We start from the raw sequence: 16905 nt of genomic DNA, 5'->3' as shown, positions 1-16905 counted from the left end.
ATACAAAATTAAATATGTGCAGCATCATTTGTGTGTATAAATGACACATTTTGACTCACTCAAAATTTATTTTTTATTTATTACAACTTATTTTTCTTTCTTTTTAATTCTATTTATTTAGTTTAAAAGTGATTGCGAAATGAAAACACGTACATAAAAATGTTTAAAAAAAAAAAAAAATACAAAGCAAAATAAACGAGTTTACAGATACAGTTTCTCACAGTAATTTTCCGTCATCACTATCGTGTTTAGATTAACAAATAGGAAGTTTACTTGGAAAATTTTTTCTATGACATATCGATGACGTATAATTTGATTCTATCCAATGAGAGAACCCGTCAGTAAATACAAAATTGGCTGCAAACGATGGTGAAACAACATTCGAAAGAGAGAGCGAGCTGTTTTCAGTTGTGGAATAATTGAAACATTACAAATAAAATAATTAGCTAATTTTAAAATTATTTTTGATTAAATGTAAGTAATAAAAATTTAATATATTTTCAATCTATTTATTATCATATTTTATAAATGTACATTTCACGAGTAATTATGTAATATTTCGATTTAGAAATTTTTCAAGTTTTAATACGTTTTTTCGTTATTTAGTGATTAACAAATGGTTTATATGATTATAATTTTACAAATTTTAAAATAAAAACACTTATCACGTGACCTATTTTAAGAGAATAAGCGACATGATCAATAATAATAATAATTAAATAAAAATTAACTTATTTTCTATTCCTTTTCAATTAATATTATCCCAAAATAGTACTAAGTTATTAATTTATTACATTCAGACATTTTTAAATTGTTTATTAGTTTGAAAATATTTAAATGTAATTGATTAGTTATTACTATGACCTTGTGATCAATCAACAACAAAAGTGATGTATCAGTACATAATTACAGTGACTACTCAAGAACATTTATTAATGTATATAAATTTAATAATAATATATATTTTTTCTTTATTTTAAAGATGGCAAGTATGAATAAGAAAGAGAAACATACCAGAGAGTTTGGTGGTGGTTGGGTCCTACCTGCTGATCAAATGGATTATTTAAGAAGATATCCTTATGAATATCATGCCAGTGCAGGTTCTGTCCTTGAACTCTTATTTCTACAAAGGTACAGTATATAGGGCCTATATCAACCTTTGTATTGTACTGTACAATACATGTACAGTACAGTACAAATACATATACTTTTTGTAATTAGTAATCAGATTAATTTAAAAAAATGATTTTGAAAAGCTATTTTAGAAAATGATTCATCAAAAACTACATAACAACATTATGATAAATATATTTTATTGATAGTATAAACAGGTATTCCATTACATGTTTTAAAGTTTGTGTAAATAAATAAATAAATTTCATAATTTTAATGTAAATTTTATTATTATTGTGACTTTATTCATTCAACCTTTTTGTTGTGAATAAATTATCATAGAGGTTGTGCTAGAAACACCGGATGTTTTTTAAAATAAAGTAATACTTCGGAGGAGAGCTTAAGTATCGATTGCTCTTCTTGGGTACATTTTTTTAAAATGGAGAATGAATATGTATTACAGTTACGTCTTGAAAATAACAATTTGTAAATGGCCGTCGTGTCTTGCGAATTATTAAAATTTAAAAACCGTCAGGTGTTTCTGGCATATCCTGTAATAACCTGAAATTATTATGATGGTGAAAACGATGCAATAATAAAACAACATTCTGAAATAATTATTATTACTAAAAATGTAAATGTAAGCAGTTACCATTATGAAATTTGTTTAAATATACAGAAATTATTTTCTTATAAAAATTTAATTTATTACTTCAGAAACGTTTTTGGAAATATTTAGCACTAACAACTTATGATTGCATCAAAGAACTTGCAATATTATATATATAATAACATGTATGTTAACATACAGTTTAACTTTATATACACATACAGCTTTATTTTGGGATCAAAATGAAAAATTTTAGTTAAACTCCTAAAGTAGAATGTTTTGTTTTGATCTTCAAAAAAGCAGAGAACATTGCAGATTAAGAACGTTTAAGAATGAAGATGAATTAGCCACTGTGATTACTTGGCTGAATTAATCAATGCACATTTAACAGCAAGTGAAGTTTAAAAAGTGCTGATGTTTTTGATATTTAACAGACTATGTTCAGATATGGACAATGGAATGCTAGTGTCAGAGGGAAGAATAAAGAGATAAACTTTGGTAGAGTAAAAAGACTCTACCAAAGTTAATCTCAAGTAGTGAGGTGGGCTGTAATGGCAGCAATTGATGCAAAAGACTAATATATGCCAGACATGTGAAAATGTTCCTTATTTAGGTTCTTTAAACTTCATCCACTGTTAAAGTGCATTTATTAATTCGGCCTATGTTTAGGAAATAAATTTGGTTTATGTTTAGGTTAACCAATTTTTTTTCTAGTAAGTTCTCCATTTCTAAGGTATGGGTATTTTTATTAAAAATCATATTGAAATTATAATTTTTATATCATTTGTATATTAAGAAATTCTGTTTCATTATGAGTTTATTTCATATCTTTTTGTATACTTTAATTTCCACATTATGTTCATTTTGATTTCAGGGATGAAAAATTCAGGTAAAATTTTTAGATTTCATAAAATATAATAATCTACAGAGTATTTTATGTAAAATAATTTTTTCCTATGTAAAAGATGTAATAATATTGCAATAAGACACTTTGAAAAGTTAAATTTAAAAGTTTTTGTATTGATGGATTCATATTAAAGACAAATGTAAATTATTTGAACTTATACATTGAAAGTTTAAAAATAATTTTTTAATGATATTAAGAAAATTTAATATTTTCTGAGCATTGAATTTGAAGGACATAAAAGGGGGTGTTTTGGATGAATAAACCGAAATGTTAAGTGGTTATAAAAGTAACTGAATATTTTCTTTTTCCTCAATGTTTTTGATATTTATACTTAGTAGATGTAACTGCCAAAAAAATTAGATTTATTCTATTTAATAGATTAGTAGTATATTAAATCTCAGGTATTATAAGCTCTGTTCTCTTAGTTATAATTTAGTGAATTTCTTTTTATATTGCAATATTTTTAGATATCAATCATTCTATAGTGACGTACAGTCTCTGTAATCTGACATGATCCGACTGGTGGATGTTGGATTACTGGATTTTGTATGTGTGTACATACTGTATAGTAAAAACACACTTTGTTTACAGGTTAATTTATTGTATTAATCACAGTTGTGACTGTTTTGCTGACTACACAGGCAACACACTAGTAACTAGTATATAAGTACATCAGTTTCTCTGTTACATACATTAACAAGTGGTAATACAAATTTCATGTCCATGACCCTGCAGAGTATTGGATTACTATAACTGTTGGACTGGTGAGTGACATACTATAGAGACTACTGTTTTCAATAATTACAGATGAAAATTTACAGTTACTCTACAGTATTTTGTTTATGGTTCAAAGTTCTGGTAGTTGTCATTTCTTTATAAACTGCTAATTATAAAGAAATTTACATTGGCTAACATTACAGGTTAACAACTTAAAAATATTTTCTTGAGAGAACATGTACATATATTTAAAATCAATATATTTATGAAAATTAATCAAACATTTATATTATATTGTATTTTCTATATTGCTATCTTGTTCACTTTTAATCGTAAATTGTTTTTACTCATTGAATTTTTAAGATTCCTATTTAAGAATATTTAGTTAAACTAAGACACAGCTTGTTAAACCAGTTTGTTAACCTATTTTTCTTCATTTAAAGAAGAAAAAAGTTCAGAAACTTAAATTAGTGTAATTTTTTTTTAGAACAGATTAACATGCTATTTTTTAAAGTTTTGTATTAAGAATGTAAGGTAGATATCTTTCAAATTATCTTAGAAAAATAAAAAAATGTATTTATGTTAGAATTTCAAATGAATTTCTAGCATTTTTATTCAAAGTTTCTGAATCAAATGTCAAGAATATTTTGCAAACTACTTTTTATTTTATATACCAAAATAAATATGGCAAACATTTTGGTCTAACATAACAAATTTTTGACTATTGAATTTAATATTATTCTAACTGTAGAGTAATTTTAGATTTGTAGAGTTTCCAACTTAAAACCCTTTTAATCTTTTAGAGCAAAACAAACTATTAGCTATTATACAGATTGTAATACTATGAAAGGTCTAATAGATATTGTACCTGATGGTACAATACTTATTAGACTCTTTACAGTATTACAATATAAATCTAATATAAAAGATATCACACCATTAGGTGCAATATTTTTTATATCAGATTTATTATGCCATTCTGCTTCTGATAAAAAAAATTTTTCTAAATTGTGGAGTTTTGTCTTTTTTAGAAAAAGATGGTGATGATCTTGTTGATTGTGGTTTTACTGTTGCAAAAGAACTTAGTAACATGAGATGTAATGCTGTAATGCCAAATTTTTGAAGAAGTTTTCAGTTGAAGAGTTACAGGAAAACAAATTAGTTAGCCACTTAAGAATTAATTCTGGAAATGCTTCTTTCCATATAAAGCTTTTACATTATTTTGAAGGACATATTCCATATTCTTCTTTATGCAATATTAATAAAGTTTTCAAAATTTTTTCCTTTCTAACAAATTTTTCTCTTGTATTAATTAAACTTTAAATAAAATACCTGCAAAAACAGTTTGCAAATTCACTTATGCTTTGAGTCAAAAAGATTTTAAATTGTAATAGTAAAAAATTAGTAATTGTAATAATTGTTATAGTAAGTTAGCAAAATTTAATATTACAATTATTACAAGCATAATAATTTTCAAAGAATTATACAGAACAATTAAACATAAATTTATTTTTGCTGATATATCCTTTGTGATTAATCTTTTACATTTTGTGTAAATCATGCTAGTCTTGAAAAATAATGAGTAAAATAAAAATCATTCAAAACAAGTTTCATTCCAGATACTGCAATTAAAATGTACATATTCAATAAATAGTTCTTAATTTAAACTGTAAAAAACTATATTCACATCTGTGTGTGTGTTTGTTTCTTCAATATCTATCCAGTTTTTTAGAAGAATGTCTATTATAAATTTGCATGTACCATACATGCAAATATTCTTTACTTTCATATGCAAACACACACAAATATTTACAAGAAATAGCCATTTGTCCTTGAATTTGAAAGTAATGTTTGTTTCGTATTTAATTCATATTTGTTGGTATGAACTATGAGAAAATTTTATCTCACTCTTATTTGAGTTTCTGAAAAAATTTTTATGATTGTAGATGCATTTCATTTCTATCAAACAAATACTTGATTGACTCATTAATAAACTATTAGGTGTTGCACCTAAATAAGGAAATTTTGAATTAATTGTAATGCCTGTCTTAATGTTCTATTCTGATTTTTCATTCTTATAATGTTCTCACTATTGACTCATATGATATGCCATATGTTATAAGTTTAATGTGTTCAAAGAGTGGTAAAGTTATATAAATAAAGATGTTCAGCCAAGGCAATATAATTAGATATGCAAATGTTATAGAAATTAATGATAATATCCTCATAGAATGTTTGTTTGTTTTTTCCATAGCAAAGATTGTGTTTGTTCTTGAGTATCAAGTTCAAGTTGAATAGCTTCCTGTAATAAGGCCAAAACATGATTATGAAAACCAGGAATTTTTTTCAAATGTGAATATTTTCAAGGACAAACTTGTTTGTGGAATGCTTTTGTCAAGTACCATTGATAATAAATTTTGTGTTTTTTTTTATTTAAAACATCACTGTGTCCTTGTAAAACTGAAAAAATTGGTATGGAAATATTAAATTTTGAAAGTGCATCAAAATTCATTGGAGGTAGTTTGTTATATGTTTTAAATGATTTGAAAATTTCATGTACTTTTTTTCCTTTCGGCATTTTCATCTATTTTCACAGCAATACTTTATATACGGTGCTTTATACAATTCATTACTACTATAATCCCCCAAAAAGTATGGAAGAACAAATATATGTTTGCATGATGCAAAATTAAAACCAGTTAAACATTTGCAAGTTCCTATTTCAATCTGAAATGACAACTTGCATTTTTTTACAATTTAAAACATTGTATGTGATGAATACATAGTACTTTTTAGTTTTAGCAGATCATTATAAAATGACTGGTTTGACATGTTGTTATCAAATATTTTTGAATGTTGCTACAATAGACAAAAAGTCTTGATTTTGCACAACTGCATGCTTGCTTTACTTGCCTAATCATAAAGGTTAAACAAATAAAGCAGGAAATATTCAGAGTAGCCTGCCATAGCACAATGGTCTGCCAGAATCAAAAAGTAGCAAATATATTTACAGTATAGTACATATTCTTTAGATTGTGTGTGTGTGTGTGTATTAGTTTACTATAGCATGGTATCTAATTTCATTTAAACAAGTTATTTTAAATGTTGAAAATTAATATATACATGAAATTGAATACTTGATTTATATAATAATCATTTTAGTATGACTTTGTTGAAACATTTAATATTAAATGTTTAATAACTATGATAACACATAGAAATAAAAGATAAATAAACAAAATATATATCTGAATCTTTTTTATTATTTAGATAAGATTTATTTAAATTTTGAGTTTATAAAAAAAAATTTTAATTTAATTAATTGTTTTAAATTTTATTTTAAGGTTTTGGACATGGTTGGTTAGATATATTCCTACATCTGTTGCCCCTTGTGTATTAACATGCTCAGGATTAATAATTAATATTGCTTGTTGCTTAATAGTTGTTCATTATAGTCCAGATGCTAGAACAGAGGTAAATATATTTAATAATTTTAAAATATTTTAAGTATTTTGTATATAGTGTGCTAATTATTTTTTATTCTGACATATGTAAATTGTGACAAAAAATCAGTTGTTATTATTAATTTTGGGGAATTTTGTGTATTCATAATGCATATATCACTTTTCTTTAACTTGATTACTTTATTTCTGCATAGTCATAATCATTGGAAAAGATGGAGAAGTAAGATTTAAAATATACCCTATTAATGAGTGTCCTGTTGTTGTTTTTCAGTTTTGCAATATTTTTATATAATATTTTCAAATAAACAACATTTATATAATAGTTACGAAAAATTCTGATTAATATATATTGTCTTTTAATTGTTTCCTCTTTATCAGAAATTAAAAATGAGTGTGTAGAACTTCTGTATTTTTTTTTTAATGACATTATATAATAAATGACATTTTTAAATTATTAAACAAAGAAAATTTAGTACAAGTATTTTGAAAGTAGGCTAAATAAAGTTTAAGAATTTTCTTAAATTTTGTAAATTAAGAAAGTAGACAATACATAAGAAGAGTGTTGTTTCATTTTGTCCTTTTTCACACATATGAGGAAATGGCAGAATTGACCTTTCATTTGAGGCTACTCAAATGTATTTATTAAATAATGTTTCATTCACAGCTTGTTTTCTTTGAAAATTGAGCATTTGTAAGCTTCAGTAACATTTGTTTCATGTAATTTTATATAAGCGACAAATTACAGTATGATTATTTTATTTAAATCATTGCCTAAACCTATGCTTTTTCTAAAAAATAGAGGTTTTTTTTCTTTCTCAATTGATATGAAATAATGTCTGCATATATTTGATATAAGATGTATTTTTGTGTATTGTATGATTTCAAAAGGCTGATGTAAATGATTATAATGATGTTATTTAAATCTGCTTTACATATAAAAAGTTAATAGATTTAAACACTATACTATTTCATCTAAAATTATTAATATCAAAACAATTATTACAGAAATATTATATAGAATTTTTCAGTAAGTATTTCTGATATATTCTGTAAAATTAAATGATCGGAATAAAACTGGTATTATTTTTATATGTAATTATAAATGAGAAATTAAACATAAATTCTCTAAATTCTACATTTTGTTTTTCTTTTAGATGTAATAATTTTTCTAATCATTTTAAAGTTATATTTACTTGCATATAAGATGAGGTTTTTATTCATTTATCATAGCTTCAAATTTCTAGGTTGTCCCTATACGTGCGAGCAAAAATTCTTTGTGTTTTTGCAATTAATTTTTGTGAACCATGTATTTGAATTTTTAACAGGATGCTTACCCTCTTGTATTTAAAAACATGAATATTTTATCCAGGTTGTTTGAATCATTCTTGTATATTGTCAGGAGTAAAGGTGAATAGCAATAGGAAAAGCAAAGCTTTTGAATTGAATTTCAGATTGAAATTCCAAAATCACACAGGAACCCAATATAAGTTTTAATCCATTCCCATGTGAAAACAGATGATTATTCAGAAATCAGAATTCAGAGAAACTCATAAGTGTAATCGACAGAGAGTGGATTCGACTGTTAAGAATTGGCAAAAAATGTCGATTTGGCAAAAAATGTCGAAAGAATTGGCGATTGTCCAGCTTTACATGAACAAATTATGTTGTCAATTTTACAAGATTTTTCCTTAAAGTTTAAATTGCCAGTAATTTTTGCAGGACAATGTGTGCATTTACGTTCATTTGATATTTTACTTGTGATTAAACAAAATAAAATTTATAATTGTATTAATAAATCTAATTTTCTTTATTTTGAGCTTTAAAATCACACCTCTCCCTATATGTGAGTAAATATGGTATATACTAAAGTGTTAGTTTAAAGTTACATAGTAAAAAGAATAAGATACAAAAAAAATATTGCTTTTATAAAAACCTGATTAGTTTTAGTATCTTAATTTATTTATAATTTTTATTTGTGAAACTTTTAATATAAAAATATGTTTTTAATTCATATTTTTTAAATGTGTTAGTGTAAATATTTAATTCTTTTATTATTGTATACTAACAGGCACCTTGGTGGACATTTTTATTATGTGCAGTTGGACTCTTTATATATCAAACTTTAGATGCGATGGATGGTAAACAAGCATTGAAAGTGCAGAATACTCAGATTGAAGAAGTTTATGATCATGGTTGTGATGCTGTTTCTACTAGTAAGTATATATTTTTATAGAAGAATGCTGAATGTGTCTTTTGAAATTTTCAAATAACCTTATTTAAAATTTTTTGTTTTGTTTAAAAAAAAAGGCCTTTCTTGAACATCATGAATTTCTCAACTTCCTCGATAAAATTTAAATTTTATCAATGAAGTTGTGATCATAATAAAAATGCTTTTTATACAAACCACAGTAAAAGTTTGATTAAATAAATTTATTATTTTTCTTGCTGTTATAGTATTTGTTGTCCTTGCTGCATCTATTGCTTTACAACTAGGAAATGCTCCATTCATGATGTTGGTGCTATTCTCATCATCAATGCTAGCATTTTTCTCTACTCATTGGCAGGATCATATAACACACACAATGGTGTTTGGCAAGTAAGTTTTTCTTTTTTAATTTTATAAATTAATACATTCAGTTTTAATTGCTAATTATAATAAATTTCATATATTACATAGACATTTAAAAACAAAAATTTCTTATTTTACTCTTATTACATTTATAGAATATAGATTAAATTTATACAAAACTTTATAAATTTATTTTAATAATTATTTAAATATATTAAATGTAAATTATAAAGCTTATTTATGGAGATTATTAACTTGAGATTTAGTTAACATAATTGGATAGAGATGATATTAAACATTTTTGATAATATAGAGATATTTTAATTCATTAAAATTTTATAAAAAAAAAAAGTCTTGCATAAAAAAAGAATCTTGTAATTTAATGTTACACTTGTTTATATTTCATAAAGCATCAATATATCAGGTGATGGGAATTTTTTAACATTAAAATTTATTGAAATTTGATTTTAAATATTAGTTTTTTTTATACAAATTTTATATTAATACAATATAAATCATATGTTAAATATAAGCAATGAGCTTCCATTAAAAGATAAATTAATACAATGAATAAAATATTATGATGCTAATACAGTTTATATCAAGAATAAATTCAGTTGTTGAATGAATTATTAGAAAATTATATTCTGTTCATTCCAAAATTCTGTCTGCAATGTATTCATAATGTAATTTTAAACACTCCATGTTACATGGAATAGAATATTTTAATTTTAAAAACTGTTTAAAAAATATTGTGTAATAATTTTCATTTTAAGCATTAGAAATATCTTTGGAAAAAATTTTAATGTTTATATGTGTATGAATTGCTAACAATGAAATTCTGATTGAATGATATTGTATATGAATAGTGTGTTTAGCCTGTAATAACATAGAAGACAAGTTAATGCATTAACTTACTAAACCAAAGTGTCAATATTTTATTAAGTGAAGTTTTTGGAGCAGAATTGAAATACTTTCTTTGTATTAATAATATGTCACACTTGAAACAGTTGACTTAAGATGTTTCTGAATAAATTGTAACAGTGTAATTAATTCATTAAATCCAAATTTTTAGAAAAATACTCATTTTTTTTAAAATTTACATAGAATTTAACTTTATTGATTAATTGAGTAAATCAATTTTAACATGATTAAATGAATTGAATAAATCAATTCTTTTTAATGTACTGCAAAAACAAAAAATTAAGATTTGATGATATAAAGTCCAATTAATTCTATATGGAATCTTGATTTTATGCATTCTAACTGTATACATTTCTGATTTTGAATTTTTATAGTAAGAAACAAGTACATAATTTGATATATGGCCATTTAATATTTTCCATATATAAATGATATAATTATATTTAAATAATGATTTATATTTTATACCTTTTTTAAGTTGAAATTAATTTATATGACTGATTACATGAAAACTACAGTTTGTTAGAAAAAGTTTAGATAAAGTTTCTTCAATATTTTTAGATTTATATTTAAATATTTCTCTTTTTGAAACACAAACTTTTCATTTGTTAATAATAAATTTAAAGAATCTAAAGCAACTTTTTATTTTAGTGTAAATTACAAAATTCAGTAATGTTTTATAAGTAACTACTATAACTGTTGTGAGGGGGGAGAACTTCCAACTGGTCATGTTACTTGTATGCTTTTAGAAAATTATTTAAAAGTATTGTAGCTTTTTTAATTCAATAATTCCACAATCAAATACACGTACAGTACAAATTGTTTTGCTCAACAACTGTGCATTTGTAAAATTTCAATGGGTAAAAAAACTTATCAAATTTGATTTATACTCTTTTTATATCTTTTACATTCATAAGTACTTCTTGATAAAAAATAAACAATTTTTGTAAATTAAATAAATCTAAAAGAATCTATTTTCAAAAATTGATTGGTTTAATTTAAAAATAAAACTTCAAGTAAAACAGAATGAATGTTTTATTCAAAAACTATTCTCTTCTCTTCTTTCAAATTAATTATAATAATAGCAATCTTTCTAAAATGATACTGTACTACAACATTTCTGATTGCAAGAGATTCATGTTCATTACATTGATTTTCTTTTCATTAATTTTTTCTTAATTCATTTTCTTAAGTTAATTTTTGTTCTTTATTTATTAATATATTTTACTTTTTCCTGTTATTTTTTTCTCAATGATCATAGTTTTAACTGAATAAGGTTGATGCTATAGAACAACTTTTTGATGAGAAATAAGTAAAAATACAAATTTAAGAAAAATTACTTTACAAACAATTAAAGGCACTTTAACATGATTTTAGTCAGATTAAAAATTTGTAAACACAAAATTAAATAAGTGGAAGCCATTGCTTACTTGATATTTAAATTTAATTTATTAATTATTTTTAAGCTATTTTATTATGATAATTTTTTATTAATTTATATCAATTTTAATTATTTATAATTTTATTTGTGTTTTATTTTTAAATTTTCCAAAATTTAAATTATCTGTACAATTATTATTTTCAAACATTTTAATTCACTGCTTTACTAAATATTCTGGGCTGCCAGTAAAAAAAAATTCAAATTTATTACATTAATATAAAATTTTATTTAAATATATAATTTAATAAAAATTATTTGGAAAAAACATAAAGTAACATAACTTCAATATAATAGATTTATAATTGTTCAACTAAATAATAATCATATCACCAATTTACTTCTCTGATGTTTTCAAAAATGCATAAGATTTAGTTTGCAATATCTAATATGCTTTACATCTTAACCTTTGAGTAAGTTTATATATTTAAAAAATCTTTTAAACGAATCTGCTATTAATGTAAAATTTTAATCAATAAATTTTATAGAATTTTATTCATATTTTTGACATTTTAAAAATGTTTTAAAGAAGAAATAATTTCATTAATATATTTTATATTACATTTGAAATTTTGCAAGTTAATAATGTATCTAGAGTTTAATTAATAAACAATATTTATTTTAGATAAAGCAATCAGTGCTGAATACTAATGATACAAGCTCAATCTAAAATTATAAAATTCAAGTGAAATCTAGTTCTTACTTTTTAAACAAATAAGCATTAAACATTATAAACTTAAACTATTAGATTTATAGCTTGACATTTAAAAAAAAATCAGAATTTTACTTTTATTTACATCAAACATTTCATACAACATTTTACTGGATCTGTTCAACTTGTATTTTTAAGCACCATATAATAAAATAGATCTGCTAGTTTGGAATAAATAAAAATCTATAAATTTTTTGAATATTTAAATCTTAAAAAAGTGAAATACTAAGAACTTGATTCAGTAATGTAAATATTGCTCTTGTTTTTTAATGTAAATCTTAGATATAACTGAATATAATAAATACTATTGATAATTTTATAAAATATTAAACTATAATTATTATATTGAAGTTATAAAACTGATAAATATTAAAATATTTCTATATTACACCCTTTGGCATTCAGCTGTATTAACAATGACGAGACACCAGAACTTATATTTTATAATGCAGGAATTTATAATTAGTATAAAAATACTTTCAAGATTTAAAAAATAAATTATACAGGATAATAACTAAAAATTATAATTATAAATAATAAAATGCAATCTTGAAAATGATGTGGCACTTTTAACAAAGATGATGATGATGATGATTATTGTCTGTGTTAAAATAGTGATATATATCAAGCATAGATTCAAGATTACAAAATTAGCATGTGGAATATAAAAATAAAATTATCATTTACACACAAATTATATGTAGTGAGAATGATATGATATAATAATGATAATTACATATAAATAATAATTGATATAATAAATATATAAAAATATACTTGATGATATAATAAATGAATAATAAAAATATAAAATAATTTAGTTATAAAATTTTCTAAAGCAATTGATAATTTCATAAATATTTAATAACAATAAAACTATAATTTTCTAGATAAACTTTTAATAATGTAATACATTCATCATCATTAAAAAATGTTTTAATTTTGCTATAAAATCAGTAATGTCATTTAACAAGTACGTCATGTGATAAGGAATGAATTAATTACTGAATATCGAAGGGTTATGTGCACGTTTCTTAATTTAAAAAAACAGAAATTTTGTATTTGTAATAATCTTAATTTTTAAATAATTCCTGGCAGCCTTGAATCTAACTTAGTTTTATTATAATCATGGCAATCTGCTCTGCCCTGTTATAGTTTATCCTCTTACAGAGCAGCCAAATATGTGGATCATCAGATTGAAAGGTGTCAAGCCAGCAAGACAGCTTGGCTATAATTGTCAGGTGAAAAAGATGTCTACTTAAGGCATACATTAAATTACATACAGAAATTTGCTTTTTATTCTTTCTTGTCAGAGATGTCAACAATAGGGAACAAAACAGGAGACAAAAATCACAGTTACATTGTCATTATTTTGGTATAATGTTTGAAAATATAATTTGTTTAGAAATAAATAAAAGATGATTCTAAATTTTTTTTATTTTCAACTAAATATGTTGAAAATAAAATCTCTCAGTACTTTTTAATATTAAAACAATAAATTTAATGCAGTCACTTATGTCACTCTTAAACTGAATAATCTAAAGGTTAAATATGTTATAAAAATAGCATTTTTTATTACCAATAATGAAACAAAAATTCTCATCACAAATTTTGGTTCAGTTAACAGAATTTTTATTGTATATTTTTTTAATAACAATATTTATTAATTAATTTTATTTATAGAATATTGTTTTTTTTTTTATTAATAAAGAATCATTTAAATCTTAAAGTTTTAAGTTTGCTTTATTTTATTTTTTGTTTAGTCTCCCAATTTGTATTAGATAGTTGGCATCTCTGCATATTTCTATATAAAGATATTAAAAAAACCAAAAAACAGAAAAGATTTTTGGAATGTGAATTTGCAAATAAGTTTTTAAATATATCTTGCTTTCAGGTTAAATTAACTTATCTTCAACATAATAGATATTTACGGAACACTTATATATAGTAAATAGCAGCATTTGTAAGAGATAACGTAATAATTAAAAATAAACTTTCAAATAATTTAATATGAAATTTTATATTTAAACTTAATTTTCTTTGTCCTTTTAATGAACAATTTAATGAACAAAGAATTAGAAACTTGATTAAAACTATTTTTAGTATTTGAAAAACTAGACAAAATGTCATTTACATAAAACTATGTATATGTTTGAAATGCATTGCTTTATAATAATTAGATATAAAGTAAATTGACTAGAGGTAGGCAGTTAGGCTGCCATCTCATGACAGTTACTAAATTTATCATGAGATGGCAGCCTAATTTCCTTTTAATAATTATAAAACATTTTAATGTTTTTAATTTAAAATTTCTGGAAAAAAACAATTGGCTTGGAGTGGAAATCAAACTCATAACTCCTGCTCACCATGCAGATGCATTGCCAATAAGAGCCCAGTAGTATGGCAGATTGTTGGGCATTATTAAAAAAATGGGGTTTTAGAATTTGTTTATATGTATTGCTTTATATTATTGAATATTTTTATGTAGAATTGAGTGATAATTGTAAATTCTGGTGAATGTAATATAGTTTAGAAACAGTCTTCAGACCATATTGCAGGCTCATTTCAATAATAAAAAAAAAAACAAAATCTTCATTAAAAACAGTCATGGATGATAATTTTATCAATAATAATTTAAGAGATTTTAAGATATATGAAGAGAATAATTGTTTTATATATATATATATATATATATTTTTTTTTTAATGTATTTTTTCCCCCTTCACTTTCCTCTTGAACTTGTTATTCTATTCCTATCAATTTTAACTTTATTGTAATATATTTCTATAAAAATATATCAGTAAGACAATTCAATAAATGGAATTTGATAATAAAGATTAATTATGGATAAGTGTTCTGAAATTATATAGGAAAAAGAAAACAAGAATAATTTATATATTAGAATTAAATCTTAATTATTATATGACCTGAGAAACTAGATTTATTTTATATTTCTTTAAAGTGTATTTTTTTAGATACAATGCATTAAAAGAAATATTATAAGAAAAATATTTAAAAAATTGTTCAAAATTCATTGAACATGAAAATAAATATAAAAGCATGATGAAAAAATATGTGTTTACAGCTAAAGTTCACGAATCATGGATAAAATTAGAATTATTCTGCTAATGCTAACTTTATCCAAGTCTTTTGGTTAAAGCAAGTAACAATCTGCTTATTTTGAACTTATCCATGTAAAGTGTGCTCTATTCAAGTCACGAGTGGATAAAACTAACATCAACCAAAAACAAATGGATGAAGCAATAAAAAAAAGTTAAAATCAGCACTCTGTCTGGGTAATGGGTAACGGGGAAAGTATGGCAGTCGGTCAAAAATTGACCTCCCAAGATTTTTACATTTTTGGACTCTGGACCTTGAAACATCAAGAAATGCAAAAAGATTTGGAAAACTAGCTTTCATTGTTTCAATGGAACTGGATGTAGATTTTGCATATTTATAGACATAAGGATTTTGTTTATTTAGCCGCTGGGTGGATAATAGAATCTGAAAATTTAATGCCAGATTTCAAGCCAGTTAGCAATATGGCAACAGTTTTTTTATTCAGTCTGGTGATTTTTTCATGCTTAAGATGAACTTGTTAAATAGAACACAACTGATATAAGAGCATTATTTTCTTTTATGCTTTTTCTTGAATTTCAAAGTTCATACAAAAAGTGAACAAGAATCAAATTACAAATGCATTAAGTATATCCTTCTTTAAAAGAAAATGTTTTGAAAAAACTTTATACATTATACATATATATATATATACAGGGTGGGCCAGCGAAAACGAAACGGCAGAGTGTTTGTGTTCGTCCAAGCAAAGCGCTCGGACAGGTCGATTTTACTCTCGAGGGGACATCTTTTGCAATAAAGTTTTTGCGATTCTGAATATTAACTAAACAAACATTTTTTTCGAAATAAATGCTTGTTTACTTAATACAAAATAAATGAGTTTTTAAAATTTTTTGTTGTCTGTTGTATTCAGAATCGCAAAAACTTTATTGCAAAAGATGTCCCCTCGAGAATAAAATCGACCTGTCCGAGCGTTTTGCTTGGACGAACACGAACACTCTGCCGTTTCGTTTTCGCTGGCCCACCCTGTATATATATAAATGTATATAAGTTTTTTTCAAAACAAAGTTATTAAAGTATAAAAGTTATATATAACTTTTACATTATTTATTTCTCTTGAAAATCAATGGATTTGTAATCAGTTTAAAATTGCTTCATTGTATACATTTCATAAAAATGACTATTATTTCACTTTCCAGAAATCTTAAATATGAAATAAATATTGCTTTTGATTAATATTTTAATTATAATTTTTATTATAAAAGAATTACATTTTTAAGGCATTATGAAATTATTTCTATGAAAGTAGTGAATTCTCCATTAGTAAATATAATGATTGATGTCTAAGTCATTTGGAAAAAAATTTACCATTTAAA

At 23.5% G+C, this 16905-nt stretch overlaps 1 protein-coding gene across 1 annotated transcript in view; it reads left to right on the top strand.

Moving 5' to 3' along the window:
* Positions 1 to 322: 322 nt before the first annotated feature.
* Positions 323 to 16905, top strand: part of LOC136974751 (cholinephosphotransferase 1-like) — a 33498-nt gene continuing 16915 nt past the window's right edge. Inside the window, exons 1-5 of the mRNA XM_067269727.1 lie at positions 323 to 474; positions 983 to 1131; positions 6692 to 6821; positions 8880 to 9024; positions 9266 to 9407. Of these exons, the coding sequence (XP_067125828.1) occupies positions 983 to 1131; positions 6692 to 6821; positions 8880 to 9024; positions 9266 to 9407 (566 nt within the window). The 5' untranslated portion in view covers positions 323 to 474. The remainder of the gene's footprint in view (positions 475 to 982; positions 1132 to 6691; positions 6822 to 8879; positions 9025 to 9265; positions 9408 to 16905) is intronic.

Source organism: Centruroides vittatus, unplaced genomic scaffold, assembly GCF_030686945.1.
Source record: "Centruroides vittatus isolate TY-2023 unplaced genomic scaffold, ASM3068694v2 contig_10, whole genome shotgun sequence".
NCBI lineage: Eukaryota > Metazoa > Arthropoda > Arachnida > Scorpiones > Buthidae > Centruroides > Centruroides vittatus.
Note: the sequence above shows the minus strand (reverse complement) of the source record. Positions and strands in the feature narration are given on the sequence as shown.